This window comes from Protopterus annectens, chromosome 14.part0 (assembly GCF_019279795.1).
Source record: "Protopterus annectens isolate FY-2018-M chromosome 14.part0, PAN1.0, whole genome shotgun sequence".
NCBI classification, from domain to species: Eukaryota; Metazoa; Chordata; order Ceratodontiformes; family Protopteridae; genus Protopterus; species Protopterus annectens.
This window is the reverse complement of record NC_056748.1, coordinates 1,152,852,419-1,152,867,679: the sequence shown is the minus strand read 5'-3', so window position 1 is coordinate 1,152,867,679 and position 15,261 is coordinate 1,152,852,419. Positions and strand designations below refer to the sequence as shown.

The 15,261-nt window shown below is 36.7% G+C and overlaps 1 protein-coding gene across 2 annotated transcripts in view; it reads left to right on the top strand.

Annotated features, from left to right (window-relative positions):
- Positions 1-15,261, top strand: part of PBLD (phenazine biosynthesis like protein domain containing) — a 323,037-nt gene that overhangs the window by 274,828 nt on the left and 32,948 nt on the right. Inside the window, exon 8 of one of the 2 annotated variants that reach the window (XM_044056954.1) lies at positions 7,046-7,100. The exons of the other annotated variant lie outside the window; for it this stretch is intronic. Coding sequence (XP_043912889.1) covers positions 7,046-7,098 — 53 coding nt within the window. The 3' untranslated portion in view covers positions 7,099-7,100. The remainder of the gene's footprint in view (positions 1-7,045; positions 7,101-15,261) is intronic. 2 annotated transcript variants of the gene reach the window in all.

Sequence of the window (15,261 nt, the reverse complement as noted above, 5' to 3'; positions counted from 1 at the left end):
AAATTCAAAAAATTCCACTGACTTTTTCAAAAATTTCCAACTTACTCTACCAAACGTTTTTTCTGCATGTAGTCCCACTATTAGCAGTTGGTTCCTTATTAATTTTCACGTTCCTTTGGTTCATCAAGGTTCTGTTTATGTTGCCAAAACTCTGCCTCCTCAATATGAAGCTCACTGATCCCTATATATTATTTTAGATGGAAATACTACTAGTCTATTAGCTAGAATTGTTGTAAAAAATGTTATAATCATGGTTCAGTATTGAAATAGGCCTAAATGGGGTTGGATTAGTTTGGTCTTTCCCTTCCTTAGGAATTAAAACAATTATCATTGTGTACCAAGAGGGTGGTACTTTTGCTCCTTTCATTATATTCTTAAAATGTTTCTGTTAGAAAAATATGTAATAAGTAATAGTAATATACATGCTTAATGCATTCGAGATTTAAAAGGGTTAATACATTTATTCTGTTCACACTGCATGAATCTGCACAGCCATTAGAATCTTAACAAGAAGCATTCTATTTTCTGCTAATGTCAGCAAATAACAAGAAGTAATTCATTTCTGCTAGTGTCATGAAAATTAACAAAGGGATATTCATTTCTGCTTATGCCATGAGAAAACATGCAGCTGTTAGAAGCTATTGCTAAAGAAAACAATAGATGCTTGAAAGTTTAAACCATAGTCAGCATTACTTGTACTGAACCTAGAAATGTACCTTGAATCTAGGTAAAATGTAACACATGTATTAGAACAGTACAATAGAAGAACTGAAATGCTGAAATGGACTGACATAAACCCAAGGCCAGGTTGTTTTTCCCAAAATGTTCACTGTTGTACGTCTTCATTCATTCAGAATGACAGATATTTTAACTTGGTCAGCAATAAGTCTAACAATATTTTCTGTAGAACATACAGAAAGCTAGGTATAACTACGTCAGCAATAGAATGTAACATTTTCTATGTGACAGGAAGAGAACTGTATACGTATAACCTACTAATCATTAATTATCCAGACAAATCCTGTACATACATGCTTTGTCTCCTTGCTGCAAGTAATAAAGGGTGCCTTGCTTGAACCTAACGTGAATTGGTCTTTGAAGTTTTTTCCTTTGACAGTTTCTCCCAGATTTTTGACAAAATTGGTTCCTGTCTCACCCACACCACTATAAGGATTCCATCAGGTCGTGGAATCTTCCTTGATTTTAGTTGGTACATAACTCGTTTTATCTTGTCTGCCATCTTGTTTAATAATGTCTCATCTGCCTGTGGTCCTATCTGGCGTAGATTCAAGTTGGCTGTGTATGTTATCATGTACTTTTCAGTGAATTCTATCTCAGGATATTTTTGATATAGTTCAGCACAATATAGTATTAATATTTAAAATATTTTATCAGAGTTTTGTATTCTTGGGGTTGCGTCGAATAATAGTGACTTCAAGGCTTTTGTCCTATATTCGCTTGATACCATTTGGTAATTGTTCATGTATCTTGTAGTTTTTGGTTTCCCTCTTCTATTTTTAATAGTCTCTTTTCTGTTTGTAGTTTTTTTATTTCCTCTAGTGCTTTAAATGTACTTATTTCGAGCTTCTTGCCATATTTCTTTGGTTTTAGCTTCCACTTTAAATTTTAAGCTGTATTTTCATTTGTCTTGGCTGTCAGTCAAACTCTCATCTTCCCCTTCTAATTTTTCGAGTTCCTGCCAAAGAGCATGTCCAACAAGTCCAGGAAGGATTTTCTTCTATAGAGGTGTGTGGGAAAGTGCCAATGTTTTCTCCAATGTACCCTGGAAGTATATTTAAGAGACAATTGTACTGGAGTATGATCTGACAAAGTTACTGGATGTTTAACTGTTGAATCAAACTAACATGTTCTTAGGATATACAGCATCTGTCTAGTTGGACCCAACATTTATTCTTCTCTGAAAAAAAATGTAAAGTCATTTTCAAGCCCTTTCAAATTTCACACATCCTGGAGACCAAAAATTTAGTTGTATTTCCCAAAAATCTCCCCTCTTTACTAACTGGAGCATTTCTTCCTGAGCCTCTGCTGAAAATAGGCTCTGTTCTAGTCGGACTTTCCCAGTAAAACAAATTTTAATTAATTAATTAATTAATTAATTAATTAATTAATTAATTAATTAATTAAACTGTCAGCTTACTCAGACCTCCTGATATGCCTTCTGCATCACAAATCAGGTTCCAGTCCCCCGCCATAATTAAGGTTCCTTTTTTGAAGGAGCCCTAATAATGGCAGGGGCTCCTTCTTTGAAGGCTATTTCACCCAGGAGGTATTTTAACTCTTTTATATTAGTTTTGAGGGGAATATAAACAGACACTACTGTTACTTTCAATCACAACCACCATCATTTTATTGGTGTGTATCTACCTCCTTTCTCTCTCTTTTCTTCTTGAATTTGCATTCCCAGCCACTTGTAGTAGACCAGTATCAACACCCCCCTTCCTCTATAACCATCTAGTCTACTTTCCCTGATTAGTCCTTGATGTTCATTGGCTGGCAGATGTGTTTCTTGTAGTATTGTTATATTTTACTTTTAGCTATACAAGTATAAAACCTTTTTTATGCCTGTTTTTTTTTTTTTTTTTTTAATAAGCATCTAGTAGACCACTGACATTCCAGGAAATTATCTTGATTTAAGACATTATTGTCCGAGCGTTCCTACCTTGCTTTTGTTACCCTTATCTTTTGCCCCCTCCTGCAAATTTTCTCTATGTTTCTTTCAGCTTCTGTGTCATCACTTGGGTTGCTTATTAGTATTTCTATGTAGGACATGAAAGTTATTTTTAGATACATCTTCTTATTCATATGCTTATCCATATATATCCATGCATATTTTCTTATTCCTGTGCTGAGCCCGTATAGTCTGTATTTCCCTTGTGTGTTAAGATATTAAAACTTAATCCAAAAACCTGTTCCGTAAACCTCCCCAGCATCCCCCTTAAGGCAAAACCATAAAGTATTTACTCCGATTTCCAGAGCTACATGCTCTAACGTGGCAATGAGGATAGTGCCTCTTATGTCCTGATCAGTGTCTACCATGGTTCTAGTCTGGGTCATCTGAGAAAGTGTGTATTTAGAAGAGGCAAAATGGACTGAACCATGACCATTAGGAATTTTGTCTGTCTTACAAACTGGTTTAGATGACAGAGATCCAAAATGGCCCTGAGGTTCCTATTGTTCTCTGGTACTAAAATGAATCTGAGATGGTCACAGGGGACCGGCTTGATAACTCATTTTTCTATCAGCTTTGACACCTCTCTGGCTGCTGAATGCATCTCATTAACGCACATTTTTTTGAAACATACTAATCATTGTAACACTATTGGGATAGTATATTTAGCCTTGTGTGATGCTTGATTTTTCGTTTATGTTGGCAAGACCAAGCAGTCACTTTGTAGGAGAATTTATGAACATTTTATAATGTTAAGCAAAAAAAAAAACATGAGGCATTATACAGGCATAAGACTGTACGTGGTGAAAACAAAAAATGTTACTTTTTTGTTTTAGAGCAGGTGGCTCTGAGCCCTAGGAGTGGTCCTTGGGGTTGTAGTATTGAATATAGAGAACTGCTGTGGCAACTGCGTCTGAATGCCAGTGAAAAACCTAGGTTAAATGACGCAATATCAATATCTAGTACACTAAAATGAAGGGCAACTAAGCTGTAAAATGAGCTATACAAGAAAAATTATTTTTAACAGTTTTTTATTGAGGGTTTTTACATATTACTTATTTGCATCTTTTTATCTAGATTGTACATGCAAGTCTAGAAGTTTTCTATTTACATAGGTTAAAAGTTTTTTAATGGAGCAAAATTTAACTAACCTGTGGTGGTTTAGTTCAGTGTTGTAACCTAGCTAAAAATGATGCAATTGGTAGCACATTGAGTCATGTAATGTTCAAGGAAGTTCCAAATACATGGTTAATATTTAATACATATTTTAATATATTTTGAATGGATTAAGTTTTTGTATTTAAATGTTTGTATTTTCATTTAATCGAGTTTGTAATGACAAGATAATGAATATTTTTAAATATCTTTAAATTTTATTTTAAATGCTTTAATTGATTGGTTGTGAATAATGTTTTCCATCCCTGAACTTTTAAAAGAAAGGAATGATGAGAGTAATGTAGTTCTGATGAAGTCCCAGTACTCTGGGGACGAAAGCGCTTAACTCTTTATAAATTTTCAGTAAAACTTGTAATATATACAGCAACCTCATTACAGCTGTCTGTTTTTGTGGCAGGCCATTTTGCCAAGTTTGTATTTTGTTTTGAGTTTTGAATCTTGGCTGATACACTGGTGGCTATTAGTAATTCAGAGTAAATATTTAACAAACGCTAAACTAATGATACGTAAGAAATATATATCAATAAAAGTAGTGAGAGTTAAAGGTAAACCCATAATTAATACACCATGCATTTGTTTGGTCCAGTCCTTGGTGGATAATTTGAGTATGAAAAAATCCTACTGATTGACTGCAAGCTTTCTGAGATCTGAAGATTTCAGGTACAACCTAGGGACTTATGAGTAGGTGAAGAATCAGAGCTCTGGTTCCATTAAGCTTCAAGATCGGCAGTGAAGTTGGATCTGACAACCCATAGGTTTGAACAGATGAAAATAGACAAATTGGATCTACAGGTTATTACTAGGTAGCTGAATGGGAAAACCATTTGTAGCCTAGCCAGTACATTCCCATTTCTAGTTACCCATACCCATAAGGAATTATGGAACATCACCAGAGTTGCATTTGCAATTCCCCATCTATTTGTCAGCTCCATGTTTGAAGAATGTTAGGGAAGTACACTGCTTAATGAGAAAGGGGAGCCTATTCCAGAGAAGAGGGATCCTTTGTGAGAAGTATCTGTCCCACAAATGGGTCCTGTTTATGTTGAGTAGAGAATTAGGCCTCTTGTATGGGTGTTTGTGGTGTGGCAGGCTTTATGGACATGATGGAAGTTACACAGGACAGGGTTCTTTGAGGATTTGCAGGTCAGGCAGAGGTCACCCTATAGGAGTTTGTATAACAGGACAGAAGGAACTGTAAGACATTAAACAAAGGCAATGGAACACAGGCCATGCATTTTCTTTGGTGAAGAAACACTGAGGTCTTTTAAGCTGAATCATGTATCTAGTTACATACATGCCAAAGGCAGCATTATATTCCAGTAATAAGAGAGGCGTGAGGGACAATAACATCTTTACACTTGGAAGTTATACCTTTGGCAATCAGTTGAGCTAGGTAGAAGGATGTTCTGATCACTGTTGACAGATGGAGGTTAAAGGAGAGATGTCAACGAAAAAGTGCTCAAATCCCTAATAACTATATCCATTTTTGAGGGTATTGTCATTTGTGTGTTACATGCAAGGATAGTCATGCTTAACAGACAGTGATACAGTTTTTAGTTTTAGGACATGGTCCCAGAACCATATGTTTATATGAATTAATCCCTCTTGTAGGATCTGGGTGTCACCTGGAGACCTGAGTATAGCTCCAAACTTAAAACATCTGTAAAACTGGTCAGCCATAGTTCCTTAATATTTGCTTTACTGTCAGATAAATAAAAACCAAACAAGAATGGTCCCACTACTGACCATGAGGAATCCTACTAGTCATAAGGCTAAAAAGAGAATAGTGTGCCCCCAATCTTAATTTGGTGAACTTTTATCTGTAAACCAGTCAACAATCCATGGGTCACATAAGGGTTTACATTTAATTCATTAGTCTCTCTATAATAACATTGAGAAGAATGGTGTCAAAATCTTTGGCTAGGTTTAGGTGACCAGAGGCCATACTGTTAAGGTTGGAGGTATTTGCTTTATACATAAAAGTGTCACTGTTGATGTCCCTCAAGGCTATGTACTGGATCACCAACACTTTGGTGCATATTTCTGTGACATTTGCTGATGACTTTAAACTGGGGGCAATTATTAAAAAATCCCATTTTGATAATCAAATTATCCAGTAAGAACTGGACAAAACAAATACATGCTGTATTAATTATGGGCTTACATTTACGTTTACCAAGAAATGCAGCATAGTTTCATTTGGCAAATCTAGCATCACTACTGCTTACCATATAGATAACATTCCACTTAAATTTGAACAGTCATCAGGGACTGGGGTACATATGTTGACAACAGACTATTCTTTGCACACCATGTCTCTGTAGTGGTCAGAAAACCCTCTGCCTTGCGCAGCTTATCCTTTGTGACATGTCCTTAAGGTCAAAAGTTATAGTACCACTTTATCCATTCCTTATTATGTCCATCATCGAATAAGGTGCACTCTTCATCATGTACCTCGCTAAGCACCTAAATCAGGTTAAGGGAACTCATTGTTTCTTCAACAAAAACTCTCAGGTCTCAAAGCCTACAGCGAGACTTTGCCAGTGAAACCTTTCCTAATGTTCCAAACGAAAATGCTTGAGACACAGAAAAGAGCACAGGATCTAACTAGAAGAATCAAGAGTACCTTAGACTTGAACCAGAGTCTGGGGTTGGGAGATAACAATGAAAAGGAGGAAGACAAGCAACATTGAAATTAGTGAATACAATTTGTGAAATATGGCTTTACAAGAAAAAGTGGAAAAATTGAATTTTGCTGACTTTGTTAAACTTGTGGTGGGACTGAAATGCATATGCCCCACTTCATGTCATAAACGGATGAAAGGACATGGAGTGGAGCGAGGAAAGAAAAAAGGTAAAAAGAAAAGTAACTAAGTACAGCAATTTTGCTCTTAGCATTTGCATGGGACATTGCATGATACAAATTATATGTTACAAAGTAAAGTATTTTCAGTTATTGTTGTATGCAATAAAAATACGAACGTAAACAAGTGCCTTTTCCTTCTTCTTTTAAAGTTTTAAGAAATGCATTCATTACAATGTAAAAAGAGAAGAAAAGCTGGACAAAAGCATATTTAAGTTAATATGTTGTAATCTAGAGTTGAGGTAGGAGATGGGGTTTAAAAGTGCACAGATGATAATATAGGTAGAGCTGACATGTTCTCTCTTGCTTTTGCATAGGTGAATGTCTGAATTATGGACTTTGGCTTAATCTACTAACAAGCATTTTGTGAAGGCAAGTAAATAAGAGGACAATGAATGTAATAAGCTTTTCTTTGGCAAATAAATGTTCAGTATAAGTTGAGAGGTTTGCAGAGATGTAGGTACATGCAGTTTGTGTTTCCATGGATATGATCTGGCTATAAGGGGAAGCAATAAAAGCCAGACTACTTTATCCTTAAAGATTAATGTTTTTGAAAGCATACTGTATAAGCTGTTTTTCACATCTTGGAGGGAATGAAGATGAGACAAGTACAGACAACAATTACTATAAGTAGGAGCACAAGCTTTCTTAGCATGGATAACCTTAATATTAGGTTAAGTTATGCACGTGTGTGCAGCTGACAGTTGTTTTTATCACAAGGGTTAAACTATTTTTTGAAGATCTACATAGTTTTGTGTGTTTGCTTTAAGTTAATAGGTTATGGGGGTATTCCGGCGATGTATTTGTTTTTTTTTTGTTTCTTTGAGGGTTTTCATTAAAATAGAAAGGCTTGTAAAATGTGACATATGTTCAAATGAAGATGACACGAAACAACTGTATGAGAGAGCAACCTGACAAATATTAGTGTGTGCATGTAACACAAAATCTGGAAACAGACATTTAAAAAAGATGTCATATATAATAGGTGGGAACAATAACTTCTTATCATAATGGCTACACTAAAGAGGCAGCACAGTGGTGCAGCATATAGCATTGTCACCTCACTGTAAAAGGTTCCCTGGTTTGATTATTGGTTAGGGTGATTTCTGTGTGCAGTCTGCATGTCCTCCCTGTGTCCACATGGATTTCTTCTGGTGCTCCGGTTTCCTCCTACATGGATTGGACATAGGTGTGAGTGTGCATGTGTGTGGTATGGAAGAACATCAAAGGCAGGGCTATCCATCTGGCAGCATACATTTTGGCTGTAGATGATTGTCACTGTTGAAGTGACACCCCAACCCATGTACAACAATTGGAAAAAGTCATTGTGGAAGGATAAATGGCTATACTAAACATATTATTTTGGAAAGTGAATGGCCTCAAAGATATAGACAAAAAGTAAGAGTTTTGAATTATATCAAGAAAAGCAGAGTGCAAATAGTAATGTTACAGGAGAAACATTTGGAAAGAAGTGAGCATGTGAATTTGATAAAGAAAAAATTTCAGGATGGATATCCGGCAGAATGTTCAGGACAAAAGAAAAAGGGAATATTTATACTAATTGCTAGGGAAGCTCCAATAGTGATAGAAGTGGGGGATAATAATGGTAGACATGTAGTAGGAAGGGGTTACTGGCAAGGGGGAGGATTATGCTGGCATGTATTTATAGTAAACCTAAAACTGCTATTATGGAGCTTAAGATAATTTGGGGAGAAATAATCAACTTTCAGCAGGGAATATTACTTACAGGTGGGGACTGAAATTTGATTTGTAACAGTCAGGATTTATCTGGAGGAACTAGAAGGGAAAATATAACAAAAGAAGGTAAATAAATTTGTAAAAATGTTTGGTATGGAAGATGTGAATTCTGTAGTAGGAACTTAGAGCGATAATTTACATATTATTCCCCAAGGTACAATAACTGGGCTAGAGTAGACAGAAATTATATTTCAAAGGAACGTGCATTTAATTGAAAGCATCGGCACATATCTAACAACTATTTCAGATCATGCGCCAATAACAACTAAGATAAAAATGCATAGTAATGAAGTAATAATGAGACACTGGTGCTTCCCCACCTACTTGTTAAAAAAGAGGAATTTAAGAAATGAGCAGGGGATATTATATTGAGAACTGTAAGGGAACACAGAAATTTATAGCTAGTGAGTGGGATAAAATGAAAGTAGAATTTAAAAATAGGGTAGAAATAAAAGAAAAAGAGATATGGCTAAGAAGTAATATGAATTATTTAGAGAGGCTGACAAAGGTTAAACTATTGCAGAATAAGGGAAATCTCACAGAACAAGAACAAGTGCAACTGCAGACTTCTAAAGAGAAAATAGGGAAGTATCTGGATAATATAGATGAGTTTAGAAGATTGCTGTTAACTATCTGCTTTAAATGATAATTTCAGAGCACAAAAACTCTTAGCACAATGACTTCAGCAACAGAAAGAGGAAAGTGTTGTTGCCAAACTTAGGGAGCCTATAACAAGAAATATACCCACAAATCCTTTAGCAGTATTATGAAGAAATATATAAAGCAGAGGAATAACGAAAAAATACAAATGGAAATATTTATGGAAGTCTTGAGAATGCTAAGGTTAAAGGTAGACAAGGTTCAACAATTAACAGTTAAGATACGAGGAGAGGAGATAAAAACAGTGACATATAATCAATGTGCAAGAAAGTCTCCTGGAATAGATGGTACCCCTGTGGAAGTTACGAGTGAAGAAAATGATAAAGATCTCAAAAGATTTGTTTAACAGAATGATGAGCACCGACATCCTGGAAGAAAGCTGTCGTCGCTGCAATACCTAAAGATGGTAAAGACCCATTAGACCCAGCTTCACATGACTGACCCATTTTGATTTTAAAGTGTTTATGTCTATAATAGCTAAAACAAATGACAACGCTGCTGCCAAAATCGATAGATAAGGATCAGTGTGGTTTTGTGGAGGGGAAGCAAACATATGACAACAATAATAGGACAATGATGATCCAGAGGGAAGCAGCATGTAATAAAATGCAGATGATGTTGGTGAGTTCTGATACGGAAAAAGCATTTGACAGAATAAACTGTGATTTTATGAGTAGAGTAATGGAAGAATTTACATTCCCTGATGCAATAATAAGGTAACTTAGGAGGATATATGAGGGATCAGAGGAAAAATTAAAGTGAGAGGGTTCCTCTCTGATAAGTTGTCTGAATAGAGGAACCAGGCAGGCGTGTCCTCTTTCCCCTTTCTTATTTGGATTTTATTACGAGCCACTGTCAAGTAAAATAAGGGACTGAGAAATTCAAGGATATAATTGGTGTGGTAATCAAGAAATGTTGGCTTTATTTGCAGACAATATTATTTTGTATCTGATAAAACAGGAAAAGGACATCTCAGTGTTGTGGAACATTCTGAGACAGCTTCATGTTTTTTTCAGAATATAAAATTTAATGCAGACAACACAAAGGCTATAGCTGTAAACTACGTACCAACACATGAATTGGTTCAGCAATACCTATATTTATGAGAACACAATAAAATTAAGTATTTAGGAGTACATGTTAAAAAATATTCTGTTAACACAGCTAAGGATGTGTGGGAAGAGACTAAACAAAATATAATGCAAAAGCAGAAAAACTGGAAGCTTTTGTTTATAGATATGAATCACAAGATACAAGCAGTGAAAATATTTCTAGTCCCTTTAGTTTTATATGCAGTTCAGGCATATGTTATCAACCAAAGGAGAAGCTGTGGACAGTAATTAATAAAGAGTTAAAAGATTTTGTCTAGAAGGGGAAGATGTCAAAGGTCAAATGGGATAAGGTGATTCTCCAGTAGAACAAGGTGGTTTAGGATTACCTGATTTGGAGGGATATTTTACAGCTACACAGTTAAGACTGATATGCATAAAACAAGGAGAAAGCTATAATTCAGAGTGGAAAGGGACGCAGGCACATGTAACAACTAGAATGCACACAGAGATACCTTATTAAAAGTATACAAGGCCTAATCAACATGTATTACATGGACCAACTCAAAGCCCTGCTACCATACTCCTCATCCTACAGACTGCTAAGACGTGACCTGTGTTTGGCATACAACGTATCCTTCTCCCTAATATTGATGGATTTACTACACATCAGAAAGTCACATGACATCGGAAGTACTCAGTCTAGGCAGCTAAATCTGTTCTGCAATATCAGTAGAATGGTTTGGAGGGGCAGGTGTATCTCACAGGGGATACTGCTACTCTGGAACAGACTTACCATCCACATAAAACAAAGTTCACCCCTGTCCATAATCAAATGCAACATTGATCTATGGATGTGAACCAGAAAATTCACTCCAGGACTGTCCCTGTACTAGTAATGGACAAAGGGCACTCTAAAATGCTTTATCCCATGCATGGTCTCCCTCAAATTATCTCTAGTATGATCTCAGTTATTCACATTAGGGGTAATACCATGGGATGGTTAAGGCTAATTCCTAACCAAATGGGATTGGCTAATTTGAACACAAAAAGGGAAACTGGCTGGGCTTCAAATGGTCCACAATGGCAGCTACTTAGTACTTGTCTATGAACCTATAACCCAGTCTTTAATTTTTGTATTATAGTTTGTTTAGCCTCTTCCCACCTATCCTTGGCTGTCATAGTAGAATACATTTTAATTCATACATCTAAATATGTCATCTTATCATGTCCTCATAATGATGGGTATTGCAGAACCAATTCACTTGTGGGTAAGTAATTTACTGGTATAGCACTTATTTTATTTATTTTATGACTTGAAAAGACTTAAAACTGACTCAGAGTGTTCCACAAAATTGAAATGACTTTTCAGGGTTTATTGTGTGGTAACAAAGCTGGGGATTACAGAAGACATCTACCTTCTTGGGGACACAAGAGCAGAATGTAGGTGCTTCCAGCTGGCATAAAAGGCATTCCTGATAAACTCCTTACAGGGGTACCCAAGTTTCCTCCTCTTCCTTCTTCCCCAGATACTTGTTAAGGCATTTTTGGGAGAAGGAAGAACTGTTACAAGCAAGTTCATGGTTGGCTTTATAAGCCCAAGTGTTTCTTCAAAGAAAAGAGTCATTTGAAGAAGAGCTGTACTGGGGAAAGCTGGTACTGCCTTTATCTGCTTGAATGATAATATAGACATAGTGCCCTCAGACTCATTCATAGAAAGCAGAAAGGGACTGAGACATCCACCTTCTCTGAGCCCTGTTCCAGCTCACTTGTGTACAGACAACATGAGTGGGGTCAAGCAAGTGATATGAGTCAGACGGCATGGTGTAGTTGCTCAAAGATTATTAGTGGCTGTGTGAGGATATATGTGGTCTGTACTAGCACCAGTGCTGGCATACGGCTATGCTTCCTAAGTGCACTGTTCTTCACCACTGAGGATATACCCCACCACACCTCAAACAACTACCTGAATTCCAGGGTCTAAACAGCACAGAAGAATCTGGTAGAACCTTCTCATCTTGGGTCATTGGCCTCTGCTGCACTTGAGGAATATATGGAGAGTTCTCAATCCTCACTGCTACCACTGAGTTAAGGACTTCTGGTTCAAGGGTCTATTTCCTGGAATTAAGTTAGTTTTTTAATGCACTGCTTCCCATAAACTGTTCATTTGGTAGCACCTACAGGCTGGGATACACCCTCTCAAATGTGTGTGTGTGTGTGTGGGGGGGGGGCCTCTTCAAGGTTCCTTGTTATCTGCCAAAGTGAAAGGCATGCAGAAGTTTGAGTTCAAGGATGCAAAATATGGGAACTGTGAAGACACTTTAAGAAAGACTTGCCACTAGAAGCGCATGACTATTGTTTGTCATCCATTTCTCTACCCTCCTAATGGAGTTTTGGTAAAGGCCTGGGATGGCATGTGGTTACAGCATTATTATGTTAATATGCATGTACATGGCTATGCCTATAGATAAAAGTTCTTAAAAATATAAACTCCTGAAGTCTGCAAATGCCACTGTTTTAACAAACATGAGTATTTACAGTACTCTAGAACCTGCTTGTAAAAGTACAAAGTCAGAAGAAAGGTAGAGTAACTTGTAAAAAAAAGGCTCAGAGACTGTAGCTCAGCATTGTCCTGTTTTTCCTGTTGCTACAACATACCACTAACTAAAACTGAGATTTGTGAATCCATTTAATTTAGGACACACTTCTCAAAGGAACCCGATTTTTTCAGAAACATTTCAGAAATGCTCACTTTTTCCTCATAACATATGTGTTTTTGTTAAAAGCATACTGAAAAGTATAAATGCCAAACAGTGTTAAACATGACTGTACATTTGAAAGCCCACATTAACACTACTTCATTTGGTCTGCCACCTTTCAGAGTGAATAGACAAATATTTTAAACACTTTGGTGACTATGGCCTCTTATCCTTGATTTTCTACGCAATTTTCCCAGTTACGCAGCTGTAGGAATTATGATGAGAACAAAATGCTACACTGAAGTCAGGAACTGTTGTATTGATTTGCTCTCTTACAAATGGTAACACAATAACTTGGATTCACAATATTTAACTGCACCAGTGATGCACGTTTGTTCTGAGCTACACTAGCAATAAGAATACAGCATGGACTGCCTCCATGATCTACCTAGCTTATTTTGCAGTGGTCCAGTGGGTTCTGTGTGGTTTCACCTCTGTACTCTTTCTGAAACCATTTTGTTCTTATAAACCAGACATTTTAAGAGACAGAGGTGCTGGCATGGGGTGGAGGGGCGGAGCATTAGACTTATGCCAATTCAAGTAGCAATGCGGGACTGGAAATAAACTTGCAAATTTATTCCAATTGTGCATATCCTCCTTAATGGGCATTGTACCACCCAGTCTGGCAGCAGTGCCAAGACATGTTGACACAAATGTACCCCCTCTCAACTGCCCAGATGTTTGCCTCATATTTTTGGTCTATTCCTCATAAAATTTGTGGTTTTCTGGTAAATCACTGGGATCATCTGAGGATTGAAGTCACTAAATAATGACATACATTTGAGTTTCAGACTTCAAATCCTTCAGAAAATGTATGTTAACACAGACCCGGTTACTCTAACAACTGTCCAGTTTGTAAGAGCAATATTTAAAAATCTGTCCTATTTTTTGGGCCTTTGCCCCCCCCCCCCATTTTTTTCAGGCTTTGTCCAGATTTCTTGCACTAAAAGGTTGAGAGGTATGCAGAAATATTTTCTATTTTTTTATTAGCTATACAAACTTTTTTCAGGTCTGTGTCTTTAGAGATCCTCAATTCAGCCCCAGCCTGCCTACAAGTTGTGATCTACAAAGAGGCAGCCAGCTCACTTACAACATGTCTGCATTTTGTGTTCTAAGTTGTAGAAAACCTCCTCATCCAGCTTGGTTAATCTTTTACAATTTTTTTTCCTGGGTATGTAGAGTCAAAATAGTTATGACAAGTCTCCAACCAACCAGCTGTTAAGCCTCGTTTTTCACAAAGCCTTGCTGCTTCCCACACTGCATCTGACGTAGGTACTCATACAATAACAGAAAACAAACCACAGCAAATGTTTCATATTCTTTCATCATACAAATATGTATTCTGTTTGATGAGTATCATTCACTCCAGCACTACACAGACTGCTGAATTCCTGCCTTTTGAACATTATTTTGCATGTACCATTTTCTCACAAATTTGAATGTTTGCTCCCTCCTTTTTCAAAAGATCCCACATTCAGTTCTTTTTTTTTCTTCTTTACAATATTCAGTACTTCAATTACAGATGAAATACTGAGTACTGAAGAACTTCATTTACAGTTAGCTTAGATTATGATTTGCATTTTCTAGTAATTGCTTATTTTGGCAGCCAGTAACATTAAACTTAGTAAGACTTTACCACATTTGGTCAATTCAGATCCTATATTCCAGCTCAAACCTTAGTTACAAACCATTTTCTCCTGTGACACTTCTGACAAAATACTCTATAAACAATTTTTAAAATCTGTCAACTCATTTCCAAAAAACATATTCTCAATTACCCGTCTGTCCTATCACACCTCTGTGTACTATCTACTCAAGGAAACTGTCTCTAAAGTGTGCTTGAGGTAGAGAAACTTCCAAGAAAAAAATCTTAATTTAGACATTGTTGCATAATTGGGAGCCATACAGATGTCCTCCTATTGTTCTTTTGTACAGTGGCTTTACATTCTCTCTTCCCAATCTTATCTAACCTCCTTAGATTGATTATAGATATCATGCAATATTTTATGTACCCTACTAATTACGTCTTGTCTGTCCTAGACTCAGTTAAAAAAAAAAAAAAGCTCTACCACAGTTGGTCTTTCACTGAGCACTCCCCTATGCCTTTCTTTTTGCCTATACTCTTATCAGCCTCTGTTAAGGAAGGCAATCTCTAACCTGCAGTCAAAACACTTGATTGGTCTCATCCCATTACAGGTTCATAGGTGATTACTAGGTTAATGGCACAACAGCTTTTGCAAGCCTAACCCTAGCCAATAATACCCAGCTTATGACAATATTCTTAATGCCCTAGATATGGGGTGGGGT